Below are 16,580 nucleotides of genomic sequence, written 5' to 3' on the forward strand. Positions count from 1 at the left end.
TTGGAGAAAAGTCTTTTTTCTTTATTGCAAATAATAAATGAGAGATATGGCAATCCTGCCTTTAATCACTTCACTTTATTTGAACGGTTTAGAATGAAATAAAAGTCAGAATCTGCAGTAAAGTCCAGTTCAGCCCGCTCAGTGTTCTGCCTTCGTCTGCAGAGCTGTGACTTAAACACTTTAAACTGGTGGCAGAGCTGCAGAACATAAAAACCAGTTTGTTTTTTCCCTTTGTTTTTATGATTTTTGTTGCCAATTTGGGGGAAAAACACACATTTACTGCATTTATTTATGTTAAATGTATTATTTTCTTAATGGTCTCAAGGAACATGGTGAGATTTAGTTTTTTTTTTTTCCACCTCAGCTGAATTTCCTGACAAAGTGGCAAAACGTGAGCATTGAGTTCAGTTCTGTGGCGTGGCTCTTTTATTATTTACACTTAACTCTGGTTCTTTTTTGGCACAACTACTTTGTAGCATCAACACCGTTTCACAAATCTTTTTGGTACGGTTTCAAGGTGTTTTTTAATTTATTATTATTTCAATTGGTTAATTTGAATGCAACAAGTATAGTTTTATAAACCAATTCCACATTATAGGCTTGACTTTTGCACAGCCAAATGTAAGAAAAGATTTATTGTCTGCGAGCCGCTCGTTGGCTGCTTTCAGGATTTTCTCTGCCATCGTTTGGAAGTGCACACCTTTTTTTGTATTTCACGAGCTTTAAAACATTGAAGCACCTTCTGTTTAATCTTACTGCTAGTAGTCTTTGGCCATGTTGAAATCAGATGGAGAAAAGATGTCTAGGTAGCTGTGATCGAAACTAGAGGCAGCTAAAATAGAGCTTCTACAGATGCACTGATGCTAAAAACAAAACGAGCTTTATTTGGTTGAGCAGATAGCCGAATGTTCATAAACACTATAAAAAGATTCAGGGGTGGATATTTACTTCTTTGTACTTCTGTAAAAATCACTTTGGGTCCAAGTTTTCAATCCTTCATCAGTGTTATTTTCTTCAGGGGTCAAAACAGACATGTTGGTGGACGACAAGTGGTGCCGAAATGGTTTCCAGTCTGTGCCCTACTTGTTTCTATTGTGCGGATGAGGATTAGGGCCACAGTGCAAAAAAACTTTTTTCCCTTAATTCTGAGATTAAAGTCAGAATTCTGAGGAAAAGTCAGAATTAGATAGATGAATTCTGACTTTAATGTCAGAATTCTGACTTTTTTCTCAGAATTAAGGGGGAAAAATTGCCTGCGTGGCCCTAATCCTCTTCTGTACTATTGAGCTAACACAAACCCCAATAATGAAACTGGTTAGGTGTGTATGTTTAAATTGCTAAATTAAAAACCACACAAAAAAAAACCTTCCTTGTGCATCTGTAGAGCTCAGTTTGGTGTAAACGAAGTAACACATTTTGGCACAATTTACTAGGCAAGTTGGTTTTTTTTCTTAATATAAAAAAGAACATTTAGAAGTGCATTGTTGGGGGTTTTGTCCACAATCGAATAATTAAAGGGACTGCACATGTGCAGTAACAGTATAAACATTGTAAGGAAACTAAACTAAATGCGTTGCAACATGAACAGGACCTCGGTTTAGTGTTCTATGTACTCCTGAATAGTTTCCACCATATAATGCCCGTTCTATACCGTGTGCCGGTTGTTTTTTGCACTACACATGTAGCTCCAGTATCTGAAACTTCAGTAAATTTCTTTCACTTGCTTACAATAAATGGCCAAGCTGTCTGATTAGCGAAGGCACGTTTTGCGTTTTTGTTTGGAACACTAAGAAATAAAACGGTGTCATCAGCAAAGTGAATCAGGGGGAATCGCTTCAGGAAGGTCGGCAGCCTTTAAGCTGGGGGGGGGGGGGGGGGTGCAAAGGTTTCTAAGCCAAACGTTGACCATCTTTTCCTTCCTAAGTAGCTTCACACGAGAGGAAAAAATCGGATTTTCAGCACGGGACAAATAAGTTTAATGTTTATGGAAGTCCAATGAACGTGTGAATCTTGAGTTTCGTTTTTTTTTGCCCTCCCCAGTGTGTAATGTTTACGTTCCATATTGTACATTTGAATGTTAACAATTTGTTGTAATTATAAATAAGCTTGTATACTGATCTTGACCACATTTTCTTTTTTTTTGAATATACTGGACCAATAATAAAGAGAATAAAGGAGTTTGATACATTTTTTTTTTTGCATTGGTTTATTTACTTGTTTGCTTCTAGAACTTTTAATTTTATTTGCCAATTCAAGAGTTCAAAAACAAGTTTGTAGTGAAAAATCAAAAGTGTGGTTATGAATCCTCTAAGCTTATTTATTTTACAAATAAAAATGTTTACACCAATATATGTTATGTCACAAACAAAGATCAAGCCTTTTGTAGCAAGAACCAGTTGGGATCAGATACTTATCTTGTACTACAGGGTAACAAATCACTTTATTCTATATATATATATATATATATATATATATAGTAGGTATCCATAACCTACCAGGTTTATCTGTGTTAAAAAAAAAAGTACTTTTACATTTTATTCCCTTTAAATCCAGTCAATACTTTAAAGTGCTGCAATACAATTATTAAACATGTGTGTATCAGATTAAAATAAATAATCAGAACGTGGACAGTTTAATATTTCAAGTCAAAGTGAGGGCACATCTTAAAGTGTGTATATTATCTTTCAAATTATGTGCAAAGTGCAGCCATCCCTGATTAAAAGGTAACAGGAACCCAAGTGAACAAAAACCGTAACAAATCCTGACAATTATGAAAAATACTTGTATAAAAATATTTTTTAAACCATTTTTTCCTGTGAGCTAGACCTGCAGATTTACTGGATCGTAACAAAATACATGTTTGCATCAGTTTATACAAACAGCAAATGTAAACTCTAAGGAAAGTTGGTTTGAAAATAATTTGAAGACTATGATAAACTCATATTACATCTGAAAATCCTTTCAAATCCTTTTCCAACATGAAAACACCAAGTTGGATTTGTTTGGGTGAACCAGTGAAAACTTACTTCACTGCAAGCATCTGCTTAAAAAATCTACTTCATTAGAAAAGTGATTCCAAGCCCAAACAAACCGAAATTAACATTAATTCATCTCTTTTCTAAAAATGTATATATTAAAATGTTTGTATCCCAACTTAACTCTTTTGACAATTCTGCTTTCAAGCCTTTCAACTACCGTATTTTTCAGACTATAAGGCGCATTAAGCGAAACAAGTTTATTTTGACAGATTTTTGAGTGCCATGTACCACGTAAAATCGGTTCGAGGTCAATAAGCACAACTAGAAGTATATATACTATATATATATATATATAAGGTGCACCAGATTATAAGGCCCGTTGTCAATTTTTTAGAAAATTAAAGGATTTTAAGTGCGCCTTATAGACCAAAAAATACGGTACTCATGGTGAAAAATTATTTGCTTATGGCTGAAAACCAGAGTATTAAGAGTTAACCAGATAAACTTCACCAAAACAGCTAATTAAATTATTAAAGATTAAAAAAAATATATATTCCTCCTCCTGTGAACGCAGTGACCTCCACTGCAGGGTGTTTCCTCTCTGACTCAGTCACTGATAAATCTCCGACATGTTGAAATCTCAGAGGGTGTTTTCAAAAATCACTTCTTTGTTTTTCAGTTTTTTTGTACACAGTCTGCAGAATTCAACTGGCTGATGCAATCCATTAGTTCAGAAGTGATTCTTTAAAGCTGCTCATAGACTAAAAAAAATGGTTTGCATTTATACCATAACAGGTCCAGCAGCCCGTCTCTGCAGCTTTGACAAAAAGGAGGAAGTTCTCTTTATGACCACTTCAAGTCTCAGTTCCCGTTTTTCTCGTCACGGCTGCCGCTTCAGTCGCCCTGAATCCTCATGTAGAGTTGCCTCTTAGCAGTTCTGCAGCCGACGATGCTGGAGGGAGGGAAGAGGAAATGTTAAGAAAATGAGAAGATTTTAAAATAAACCTGACGTAATCTGTTGACAGTACCTGACTGGTATCATGGCGAGTACTGTGAAGATGCTGGAAAGTAGAAAGACGAAGCCTGGCAGCCAGTCCAGAGTGTCCTGGTAGATCTTGGTGAAAGCAGGGATGTAGGACAGGCTGGCAAACTTCAGAGTTATCTGCAGTAAGGTGAGCATCATGCCTGAAGGACAACCAAGAGCACAGAACGCAGTCCAAAGACATCACAATCTATTTTATCAATTGTAGGTCAAAACTAGAGAGATTGCATTTCCTGCGAAATTGCAATGTGAAAGCATATTGCTGAAAAACAGCTGAAATGAGCTAAAACATGCTGAATTTTAGCTGAAAAGGAAGAACAAGCCTAAATTAGCAGAAGAAAACAGAACTTTGCTGAATTAGGTTTAAATTAGCAGAAATTAGCGCATAATTTATGAAAGTAGCTAAAAAAAAGCTGAAATTGGCAAAATACAGCTTTAAAGTAGCATAAAAAGTAGCAGAAAGAGCTGAAATGAGTGTGGAATTTGGAATTAGATGAAAAAGCTAAAATTAGCATAAAACAGCTAAATTCAATAATACTCTGGTCATCTGGACAATTTCTTTTTTTAATAGTGTAGTGAACTCTCCGACAACAATCTGTCTCTGAAGACCTTCAGGGGACAGGAACTATTATTTCATTGATTTGAATCCAGAAATACAAATTATCTCATCAAGAGACTATTTAATTGTATCCTGAATTCATCAATTGAAAGAACACTCTTATTTTTACATTATCATTAATATTTTACAATATCTTGATAATCAAAAGTGTGTTTAGTTCATACCATTTCTAAATGTTGAAGTGAACCACTCATTTAAATCAACTGTGAAACAGTATTAATGATTTTTAAACCTCATTAGACTTTGATAATACAGTTAAATGTCTATTTACAAAGTAAGTGTGCATTTAGTCTTCTGTCTGAATGAGGAGTAGTGATGTCGGTCGAAAGTCAGAGACAAGTTATGAGGACGAAGTGTCTTGTTTTTAAAACTCACAGACAGTAAATAAGAGCTGCTGGCACCTGCTTCCTCTCATTTCTTAAAAACATTTCTCTGTCTGTACTAACCGTTCTTAAACATTCCTGCTGTCTCCTGACTTCTAGTAACCCTCTGACATCACTAGAACTACACCCCTGCTGGTTGTTTCAACCAACCAGGAAGTACCACGTAACAGGAAGTGGATACCCCTTTAAAAGGCAACACTTCTTGGAACTATTCAGTCTTAAGTCTTGGTCTTCACGAGTCTTAGTCTTCTCCGAAGTCTTAGTCTTCACGAGTCTTAGTCTTGCAGTCTTGCTGGAACTTTCAGTCGAAGATGAGACTCAACTAAGTAGCGGATGGATTTGACCATGTGCCAAAGGTCTCTCCAGTCCAGCGTAGTCACAACGACTCAACCCGAGCATTAAAAGCTCAACTTCTAAGGAAGCTTATTTGGTTGAACCGAGTACTTCGTCACGATTTCTGATGACCCCCAGCTACTCTAACCCGAGACGCTGAAAAGGGAGCGTACCATTGGACTTCTGTTCCGGAGTGGAGGTATCCACCATCTCAGGTAACAAGCCGTTGACGCCCTGAAGTGTACCGGAGGGCTGAGCTGGATGTCGGAGGAAGGGTGCAATGTTCTGGTTCAACACATACCTTTCATCCATCTAAAACTTACTCCTTAAATCTATTCCTCCTCTCTTAAACTTCTCTGTTCGCCAGTAAATCAAACTAGATGCCTTCAGAGATGAATCAGTCTCGATCAGTAATGTTCTGTTGTCTTGTTAGTAAAGCGTGCCAAGTTTATTAATCAGAAACAGATCAGCAAATCAATGTGTTTAACATGTTTTGATGTTAAATTTTGATTCTGTTAACTAAATCACTGCATTTATTCTGATGGGTCAAAGATAAAATGGCGTCTCATGTCACTGATTAAACAACCCACTCACAGTTATCTCGGTCACATGGAAGAAATTTAACTCGAAAAAGAAAAGAATCTGTTGTAATTAAACAATTAATATTCTTTGTGCTTGAACTAGCTTTAAGAATAATTAATTAGTAGTGTGTCCACAGCAAAGCTGTCCTGACATGCTACAATAGAGACGTTTCGCCCTCTATCCGGAGGGCTTCATCAGTCTGAGGAGTTCCAGTAAACTGTTGTCCCACCAAGCAGTAAACTCCTTAAGTGGACCAACCAGTTTGCTGGGGCTAAGATGGTTTCTGGGGGGCCGTCTTGTCCCCTGTCCCTCATCTAAGCAGCTAAATAGAGGCTGAAATGAAAGTGAAACTAGCAGAAATGAGCTAAAAGGAGCACAACAAGCTGAAATAATGCAAAAAAGTTGATTAGGATAAACATAGCAGAAATTACCACAAAAAACTTGAATTTATCTGAAAACAACTAAAATTACCTAAAAATGCTAAAAAAAAAAAAAAAAAAGTAGCTTAAAAGGTAGAACAAGCTTAAATTAGCACAAAAAGTGGAAATTATCTGAAAAGTGAAAATTAGCAACAACAAAAAACAAACAGCTGAAAAGTAACTAAAAATCAGAAATAAGCTTAAGTTATCAGACAGAAGTGGTGAGAGCATATTTTTGCTGAATTAGACTGAAAAAAGTTTAAATGAGTGCAAAACATGTGGAATTAGCAGAAATGCCTAAAATTGGCATAAAAACAGCTAAATAGTAGCTGAAGTTGCAGAAAAAGTTTAAACTTACAGAAATAAACTGAAAGGAGCATAACGAGCTGAAATTAACAGAAACATTTAGAAGCACACAAATGTTATAGTTAGCAGAAATAATCAGAAAGGAGCACAAAGCTGAAAAGAGCTGGAAAAAAGTTTAAACTTGCACAAGGAAGCCGAAAGAAGCTGAAGCAGAACAAAATGTGAAAGGAGCAGTGAAAGATTGTAAACAGATCTAAAGATGTGAAGGATGTAAAATGAGCTCAATTAATTTTCTATGAGGAAAAAAGTGGCAGAACAGGCTAAATATTTCAAAAAGCTAAAGCTGCACCAATACCAAAGGTCATAGCAGGATTGTCCTGAAAGAGCTGCATGTTCTGATTTCTGATTTGTTGAAATAGCACAAAATTGTGGAACGAGAAAGATGCCGGAAAACTTACAGAAGAAAAATGGATCACTGTGAACGCTTCATAAACATTTACACTATTAGAGCAGATTACCTCCGTATTTTAATTACTATGTATGTGTATTTTATTGTATGGTGTAATATAGTTTCAGCTATTTAGTTACTAAAATATTACTGCGTTGATTATACTACAGCAACAACAGTTCAATGTTGCCATTTAAGTTGCATTTTTTTAACTAACACTGGATATTTGCCATGTTGTATTGCCCACCACCATGTAAGACAAGTTATCACCTGTGTTGGTGTTTTCCTTTGTCTGTTAGTAAAATAGCTCACGAACCACTCATTGGATTTTTATGGAATTCTTAGAAAGTAATCATTTGGTGCACTTTAACTACTCTTAACCAGCACAAAAGTGGTCATCAGTCAGTAAATTTTACAGATGTTGAGCTACAGTTTGGTGTGCTAGCAGCTGAGAGTCATCTTTTACACATACTCGAGTGCTAAAAGCTCATGCAAGAGTTTTATTTGTTTATTATTTCATAATGCATCCTCAGTTTGGTATGAAGGAGCGTGACTGGGTGAACAGGTTTAGTTGGTTTCCTGGAAGAAATCTCGTGTCTGCTGTATAATCAGCTCCGAACACTAACTGTACTGTAAACAAGACGACTCAAATAGACAGGCAGCTTGATTTAAATGTCCTCAAATCATCGGTTTACCTTCTGTCTGTAGTCGGAGTGACTTGTCTTAAATTTCAGTCATCAGAAACTGGCTTTTGAAAGCTGCAAGCTGTGAACTTTTACATACAAGGTAATTAAAAGTGAATCCTGAAGACGTGCATCTAATTTCCACAATATATTAATAGGAACAGTGAGTTGAAGGCATCAGTAGCGTGTGTTGACAGGTAAACACAGCTCTTACCACACGAGGATGCAGGAACCAGCTGGGAGACCAGAGATCTGATCGTTGGCATCGGGATGAGAGCAAACAGGTTCAACGAACGGGCTGCAGGAACAAAACTGCATCAATTATTATTATATTTATTTTTACATATTTACACCTCCTCCAGTGCCCAACCACTACTAAACAGTTCATTATAACTAGTTTGGCATTTTCATCTCATATTGCATAGTTTGGGGTTCAGAGGTAGTTTGATTGTTAACATCAAAAACAGACAAAGTTACATATAACAATCAATTACAACTGATAATTATATTTGATGTAGAGCTGTTGGGTTAGTAAAAGAAATGTATTTTATGAGCAGTCACTTTGATGACACTTTAGAAGGAATAAACCAACTGACAGTTCTGTGAGTATTTGGTAAATTTTTGGATGCATTTCTTTTGCTTTTTGTTTTTATTTTTTTTATCGGTGTTTCAGTTTTAGCTCCGTTTTCCACTTTTTTTTCTCACAGTTTTTCTCTTTTCTGCTCCCAGTTATTATGCCCAGGTATATTCACTCAGCTCATTAGCCCCCGTCCATGTACTCACACCCGCTTTGAATGTTATCAGCCATTAAATGGCCATTATTAGTTGTTATCATCTCCATATGTAGCAGTCAGACTGTCCCTCCTAGTGGGTTTAAAAGAACGTTGTTAGCACTGATAATAGGCTACATTATTAGCACTAATAATAGTCTCACATGGTTAAGTTCAGAGTAAAAGTTCTCGGGTTAGGTTTAGGAAAAGGATTACATAAGCTGAAAAAAAAATCCACTTTCTGGTTAACCCACGTGTGACGCTGCATATTATCAGCGATAGTAACGTTCCTTTAAACCTACTAGGATGTAGGTGGGACAGTCTGAATGCTAACTATTGGGGATGATAACAACTAACAATGGACCATTTAATGAATTGACAACATCAGAAGCTGCTGACACTCACCCTGCTTCCACGTCTCCTGCAGTCTTGCAGTGTATGCTTACAACGTATCTGTATGGGGTGCCGTTTGTAAAGTTACACAGTCAAAATTAACAGCAATATTTTTGGTTTATTTAGCTTTTCGTAAGAAAAAAAAAAGTTTTTTTTTCCAAAGTCATATTTTCACTATGTTATTCATACATTTATAAAAGTCATAGTTCCAAACTAAATATTTAACTTGCAAGTTAAATATGGAAAAACTAAGAGGAGTAAGACTTTATGGCTCTTGGTTTGTTCCCTGTTTCTCTTCCTTCTCCCTCTGTTGTGTATGATTTGTGCCAATGACCTCGATTTGTTAGAAGGCAGAATGTTTGCTCAGACTGACTTTTAACACCGAAACTCTAATAAGTAACTTTTTACCAATCGTACCATATTTTACGTGCAAACTTCAGGCCTCATGGGGACAAGTGAAATTTCCACTTGTTCTTACCGGCATAGAAGATGGCGGTTGTTGTGGCAAAGGTCATGAAGTAGATGCCAGAAGCAAACGACAGCATGCCGATTAGGATCAAGGTTTCATCGCTGACCCATCGCCGGAACACGGCGACACCGAGGTAACTGGTGAGGAAAATAATACAGCCTGCTGCGTTCCCATAACCCACCTGAAGCAAGAAGAAGAGAAAAAAAAAGAACAGTGACAGGAAAACGGAAACAGAACGTGAAAGAATGTAATCTGGTATTTATAAAACTACAATTTGATTACAAACTACTAATTCTATACAAGTTTTTATTAGGATAATAAGAGTTTATTTCACCATGCAAGGAGCAAAAAATTCTAAATACACTAACAAATGCATGAGAAGAAAGTGGTTCTACCTGTGTGGCGGTCCAGCTGAGAGGCGATTTGAGCACAAACGAACCCAGTACTTCCACACCTCCACCCACAGCGAAGTCATACAGGAAAGCTGCCACAAACAGCAGCGCCACGTTCACCTTGTTAATCCCAGCAGCAGCCTCGGGAACGTGGGCATTCCTGGAGGCATGATGGAGGAGGTGATAGTTCTCCTCCTGGTCCTCCCTGCACACTTCTTTCACCTTGATTTAAAGTGGAAAAATCAAGGTATTAAAAGAAGTATTTAGAGCTATACCACCCGCTTTAAATGTTATCAGCCCATTAAATGGCCATTACTTGCTATCATCCCCATAGGTTGCCTTCAGACTGTCCTTCCTGTACCTCCTAGGGGGCCCAGTAGGTTGTTATCACAGAGTTATATGGTTAGGGTTAGGTTATATCCTCTATTAAGTGAGCTCTTTTTAGATACCGAATTATAGCCTTATGACTAGACCTGTCACAATAACAAATTTTGCTGGCCGATTAATTGTCTCGGAAATTATTGCGATAAACTATAATATTGTTTGAAATTTAAGAAGAAATGTTTATTAATTTTTGTGTGTAGTACTTTTTGGACCACTGGATGGCAGTATAAGACTGTTTGAACCGAGGGATGGATAGTGAGGGAGCGAGCAGCGTGTCTCTTTAAGAAAAATGGGAGGGAGGCTCCTTGACGTGACATGGGCTGTCTCTCCTTCCTGTTTTTTGGTTTTCAAAATGGTGGACGCTCGGTGTGGTTTGAGCTCTTTAGCATAGCATTTGTCACACAAAACAAGTTCTCAGCTTCTTTTTGCAGAGAAAAACAACTTTTTAGATGAAGGCACGAATTTCAACCATGAATTTTGGAGCTTTTTTCCCCTGAGGTCGGCCTGTTAGCTTAGCTCAAAACTTAGCTTCTCGGCTTAGCTGCTTTTAACGATCCAAAAACGCAATTTTAGATTGTTAAAACAGATTTTAAAGGGAAAAGAGAAAGGGAGGGGTGAGTGAAGAGCACCGGACTTTAGCTTTTTGTCATCCAGTGTCCAGTAGAAAGAGAACGACACGAAGAAACGATAAAGCCAATAAATGAAAATGAGGTCAATAATTTTCATTTATCATGCGATTAATTGATTTATTGTTTATCGCGACAGGCCTACTTATGACTGTTAAATGTGGAATTCATTTGAAGTAAATCCTTGATATCCTGCTTAAAAAGTAGTGTGCAAATTGTAAAGAAAGATTTTTACATAAAGCTAACCAAGAAAAAAAGCTTCCGGTTACATGGCCGAAGCTGCGTATTATCAGCCATAATGTACATTTAAGCCTACTAGGAGGTACAGGAGGGACAGTCTTAAGGAACCTATGGGAATGATAACTAACAACGTCCATTTAATGGACTGAAAACATTCGAAGCGGCTGCTGTACCACTGATAAATGCAACCAATTAGATTCTTTCTGTAAGGTCACGCTGACCTGCAGCAGGATGATGGAAATGATGAGGCAGAGCAGGTGCAGCAGCGTGCTCACAATCAGCAGGATGGTTCCGTGACGCAAACTGGGGCTGTAGATCAGGAACAGATGACCGGACACCAGACTGCCCACCAGTCCTGCCATCCCATACAGCAGCTCCACCCTCATCATGGCCTGCACATTAACCCATGAGCAGTCATTAACAAACACGACCCCAGCAAGTCTTTTCAAGCGGGGTCCGTGGGAAGCTTTTAAACTGTTATCAGATCTTTGAATGCTTTAAACAACTTCAGCTTCAAGAAACAAAGTTACATTTTAACTGGAGTAACAAGATGACGTAAGTTGTTTTTTTTTGCTTTTTAGTAAAGTTCTTGAGTAGTTTAAAAACTTGTGAAGTGGCCACTTTTACTACATTAAGCTGCTCCTTTTTAGGCATAATTGTGTATTTATTTATTTTGTGTGTGCATTGAATGGATATGAGTTAATGTAATCAGATTTTAAGGGAAAAAACATGAAGTAACAAATTTAAAACAAAAGGTGCCAAATAAAACCAAATTAGCTGTCAAATATAAAAGGCCTTTGATAAATCTGTTCAGCCTGTTGAGGTCAAAACATTCCTAGATGTCTTAAATAATTACTAAATTAATACTTTCTTATACTGATCAATTAAAGGCAGCTTTAAATGACCAAATATAAGGCAGGTGAGCAAAAGTGATTGCTGAACAAACATGGTACAGATGTGCAACACAGTGATGTAGATACTGTAAAGGGAAATGTGTTTAAGAAAGTAAAACTTTTTACAGGAACTTGGGGCTTTGTAACTAACTGTATACAAATATCTGCATGCAAACAAGTAAAACTCAAAGCCTCAAAGGTACTTTTCCTTGTTTCATTTAAAAAAAGTATTTGTGGCCTTAGGCAGCATGGAAGTAACGTAACAAACACTTATACTATGCCAAGTTGGAAACACTGAGCACAACAGACAAAAATAAATAAAAAAACTGTACAGTTTGACCAAAAAAAAACAAAACAGTATAGTTAAAAAATACATAATACGTTGCTCAGATCTGGCAATGAGACCAGTGGACTCCATCTCTGACCACGTGACTGATTTAAACAAAACAGCTGTTTCTAGTAGACACTTAACCTGTAGGTGATTTCTAGTATTTTTAAGTCTATTTTTTTGTATTTATTTAGACAGCTATGGGGAGTCCATGATTTGAGACCTCTTCATTTCATTTTATGCTTTTGTCATCACTTCTAGCTCAGTCTGACTGAAAAAGAATGTGCTCCGTGGTCTAAGCGTCCCAACTCCGACTAGTGGTCCGAGTCGTAGACTGTGTATGCACTACAGCTGAAACCAGAAGCTGAAGTCTGGAAAATCTCACATCCGTTTTTATTCTTTCATTTCAGCTGCTCCCTTCTGCAGAGGTCCCCACAGCGAGCAACGTGCAACTTCCTGACAACATGGGGTCAAACCCGCAGCCTCAGGGTTTTTGGCACGGACCACCAGGCTACAATGGTCTTTAACAGACGTCTGGTCCTCGTGGCCCCCTGTCCTGCATGATTTAGCTGTTTCTCTCCTTCAGCACACCTGATTATAATAATGTCATCAAGTTCAGCAGAAGCCTGTCGATGCTCATTTCAGCCGGGTGTGTTAAAGAAGGGAAACGTATATTTGTACAGGACAGTGGGCCACAAGGACCAGAGTTGGGGAACACTGGTATAATATGGTAGTGTATGGGTGAAGTATAAAACATTGCTAATAATAAGTCAACTAAACAAGTAATACCAACAAAACAATATTGTTTCTTTCATTTCTGACCACTTTTTTGGGGTATTGTTGCTATAATAACTGTAAAAACATGCATTTACTAATAACGGTTAAAAGTTAACTTGTTTTATAGAGATTAACTCAAGACCCACTATGTCTTAAAGACAAAGGCATAAAAACCTGGATGACCCTAAATTTTCTGCTTTTGAACACAGACAAGACTGAGGTGTTAATTTTTGGACCTGAGCATCGTAGGAATAAATGTTTCAGTCCTTCGCCCTACTTGGATGGCATTAATCTGTCCTCCAGCTCTAATGTTAAAAATCTTGGTGTTATTTTTGATCAGGACATGTCTTTTATCCCGCACATTAAAAACGTTACTAGAACCGCCTTCTTCCACCTGCGTAATATCACAAAAATTAGAAACATCTTATCTAAAAATGATGCAGAAAAACTGGTTCATGCATTTGTCACATCTTGACTGGACTATTGCAATGGTTTATTATCTGGGTGTCCAAATACTTCTTTAAAAAATCTTCAGTTGATCCAAAATGCTGCTGCCAGAGTCTTAACTGGTGTTAGTGGGAGAGATCATATCTCTCCAGTTTTAGTTTCTCTCCACTGGCTCCCTGTCAAATCCAGAATTGAATTCAAAATCTTACTTCTAACCTACAAAGCTCTCAACAGCCTAGCTCCATCTTATATTACAGATCTTATTGTTCCATATTTTCCTAACAGAGCACTTCGCTCTCAGACTGCAGGCTTACTTGTGGTTCCTAGAGTTTCCACGAACAGAATGGGAGGAAGATCTTTCAGTTCTCAGGCTCCTCTCTTGTGGAACCAACTTCCAGTTTCTGTCTGTGAGGCCGACACATTGTCCAGTTTTAAGACTTTCCTTTTTGATAAATCCTATAGTTAGGGTTGGCTTGTTATGCTGCCTTAAGCTGAGACTACTAGAGGACAAATTGACCTCATTTCATTAAATTAATTGTTAAAATTGAATAATTTTCATTTTACATTATTTCTATCTTAACGTGATTCTTGACCTGCCATTGTGTATCTGTTCCTCTCAAACCCAGCTGGTGGAAGAAGATGGCCGCTTGTCCTCAGCCTGGTTCTGCTAAAGGTTTCTTCCTCATGAGGGAGTTTTTCTTTTCCACTGTCGCCTTCATGTTTGCTCAAGATGAGAGTTCTGTGATGGAGTTAAATTCAAAGAAGTCTGCTCCTAAGATAACTAATTCAAAATGATCATTTTTATATATGAATATTTCTGTTCAGAGCCCTGAAGTGACTTCTGTTTTGGCGCTATATAAATAAACTGAATTGAATTGACCCACTAATTATTGTTTCCCGACCGTCAGTGGGGCCGCGAGCCACACTTTGGAACCCACTTATTTGGTTGATTTACGCGTCAAATCCTCGTTTCACCTGAAGCTGATTATTATTATTATTATTATTATTATTAATAATTGACTGCACTAACCGTGGAGCGACCCGCCGCCGTGGAGGCGAGCGACGCCAGCGTCATGACCCCGGGCCAGTAGGCGCTGAACCCGCCGGAGAGGCCGAACAGCACCGCCGCCCCGTACATCACCTGCAGCGGCAGCCCGCAGGTGAGCACGAGCAGCAGGGCGAGCCTGGACAGCAGGTACCCGATGAGGGGGACCACCACGGGCGCTCTCCTCCAGCCGCGGTCGCCGAACTTGGCCAGCAGCAGCGCGGGGACGATGGTGGTGAACTGGATGATGAGGTTGTAGATCATGTAGAAGTCCGTCATGGCTTTCTGCTGGCTGTCCTCTCTGGAGCGACCCGGGTAGGTGGCGTTGGCGCAGCGGTCCTTCACCACCATCTGCAGGGCGGTGTCGAACAGCGAGCTGCCCAGCTGCTCCAGCACGATGATCGGCTCGATGTGCCGGAAGGCCGCCTGGCACCAGTGCGCCATGATTGTTCCACACGATCTGTGCGCCGCAGAGTTCTGCTTTCCTTCTGGTGCGCCTCTGGTTGTGGAGGGCGGTGCGTCTTTACGCGCGCACTTCCTCGATCTTTCTGCAGGTTTGGCTGCTTTGGTGCGTTGAGGGTTCTGTTCCTGAAATTTTACAGAACCAACTCTCAGTGTCAGCCTCCGGGGCGCATTTTCACTTCAGGGTAACTTTTATTTTAAATTTCACATTAAGAAAACCACAACTTTATTATTATTATTATTGTTTCGCAATAATGTTAAAAATGCTGCACTCAGAAGAGTAAATCAAACACAATCTGAAACAATAATCCCAACAGACCCGGATTCAGAAGAATTTAGTTGAGGGGGCTGAGGAATATTTTGGGGGGGCTAGTAAATACCGGTAGTCATTTTATTTTATACATAAATAAACGTTTATGTAACCATGCAACTGAAATAATCCCATGTTGTTTATTAATACAAAACGTCCAGAAAATGCTGAGAAATTATTTGCATAAACATTTTTTTTACATAAATCTTATAGCACTGCATTAATCACAGTGTTTGAAACACATTGACACCAAAACCTTGAAGGTAACTGTACATGAACTTCTCCTGAAGGGAGGGGATAATGTAAATAAAATAAAACTAAACATTTTTAACATTTCCACTCTTTTGTTGGACAAACTTGAATGCAACAAATAAAATAAATAAATAAATAATAATTAAAAAAATGGTGGAAAATCCATCTTAAAAAGACCTGATGTCAAGTGTGGCATATTACCTTATCAAAGTGTCTTCTTCTCCTTCTTCTTGTGATAATTATTAGCATTGGAAAACTAGTTTGTCTTCTTTATTGCCTCTAAAAATCCAGTTTAATCGACTACAGCACCCTCTGCTGGTTGTCTTGAGTCAATACATCGCAAAGGTTCAACTTATTTATACGATGTTGTAATCTGTCGGGATACCTGAATGGACCGGCCCGGGGCCAGCCAGTCCATTGGCACCGGGTCTGAATCCCATTGCCAAAAAATATTAAGAGAATGTGAAGAAAAACAGAACACAATAATGTGCAAATATTGTTTTAAAACAAGAAACAAATGTCCAGAACTAAAAATATGTTGCTGATTTTGTACGCTGAGCGATTTCTTTTTAATCTATATTTTTGCTAAAACCTGGAAGCAAACATAAAGGCACACATGCCACTAATTAGGGATGCACGATATTATCGGCATGGTATTGGTATCAGCTGATATTAGCGATAAAGGTAAATATCGGCCATTCCATCAAAATAACTCACCGATATAAAAAGCTTCTGTTTTATGTTAATTTTTAATTTAAGAAACTGTCAAGTATTTCTATTAATGCACTACTATTATACATCACTTGTCACCTGTGAACACATTGATGTTAGATTTGTGCAAATTTGCACTGTTCAAGTGTTGTCATTGTGTTAGAGTAAATGCCATGAATAAATTTGACATTAAACATAATCCAAGTTGAAGTGTTACATCATTTTCAGCCCCCTTTTTTGCATCTGCATTTGGCAACAGGATAAATTGACAAAGACCATGCAGAATAA

General features: G+C 38.1%; 1 protein-coding gene across 1 annotated transcript; it reads right to left on the reverse strand.

The window, feature by feature from the left end:
- Window positions 1-3,851: 3,851 nt before the first annotated feature.
- On the reverse strand, window positions 3,852-15,022 carry LOC119424476 (thymic stromal cotransporter homolog). Its single transcript, XM_037691959.1, has 7 exons — window positions 14,543-15,022; window positions 11,289-11,459; window positions 9,821-10,039; window positions 9,435-9,606; window positions 8,008-8,091; window positions 4,007-4,163; window positions 3,852-3,930 (listed from the first exon to the last, which is right to left on the reverse strand). Exons 1-7 carry the CDS (start codon window positions 14,999-15,001, stop codon window positions 3,873-3,875), a joined length of 1,320 nt encoding a protein of 439 aa, XP_037547887.1. The 5' UTR covers window positions 15,002-15,022; the 3' UTR covers window positions 3,852-3,872.
- Between the last annotated feature and the right edge of the window lie 1,558 nt (window positions 15,023-16,580).

This window comes from Nematolebias whitei, chromosome 18, assembly GCF_014905685.2.
Source record: "Nematolebias whitei isolate Nwh7 chromosome 18, NemWhi1, whole genome shotgun sequence".
Lineage (NCBI taxonomy): Eukaryota > Metazoa > Chordata > Actinopteri > Cyprinodontiformes > Rivulidae > Nematolebias > Nematolebias whitei.

What these genes read in the sequence shown, in the direction of transcription:
- LOC119424476 (XM_037691959.1), bottom strand. Translation starts at nt 15,001, where the DNA reads ATGGCGCACTGGTGCCAGGCGGCCTTCCGGCACATCGAGCCGATCATC. An exon ending in CGGCGGCGGGTCGCTCCACG is followed by an intron (nt 11,460 to 14,542) that starts GTTAGTGCAGTC and finishes GTTAATGTGCAG; the next exon opens with GCCATGATGAGGGTGGAGCT. An exon ending in CTCGCCATGATACCAGTCAG is followed by an intron (nt 3,931 to 4,006) that starts GTACTGTCAACA and finishes CCCTCCCTCCAG; the next exon opens with CATCGTCGGCTGCAGAACTG.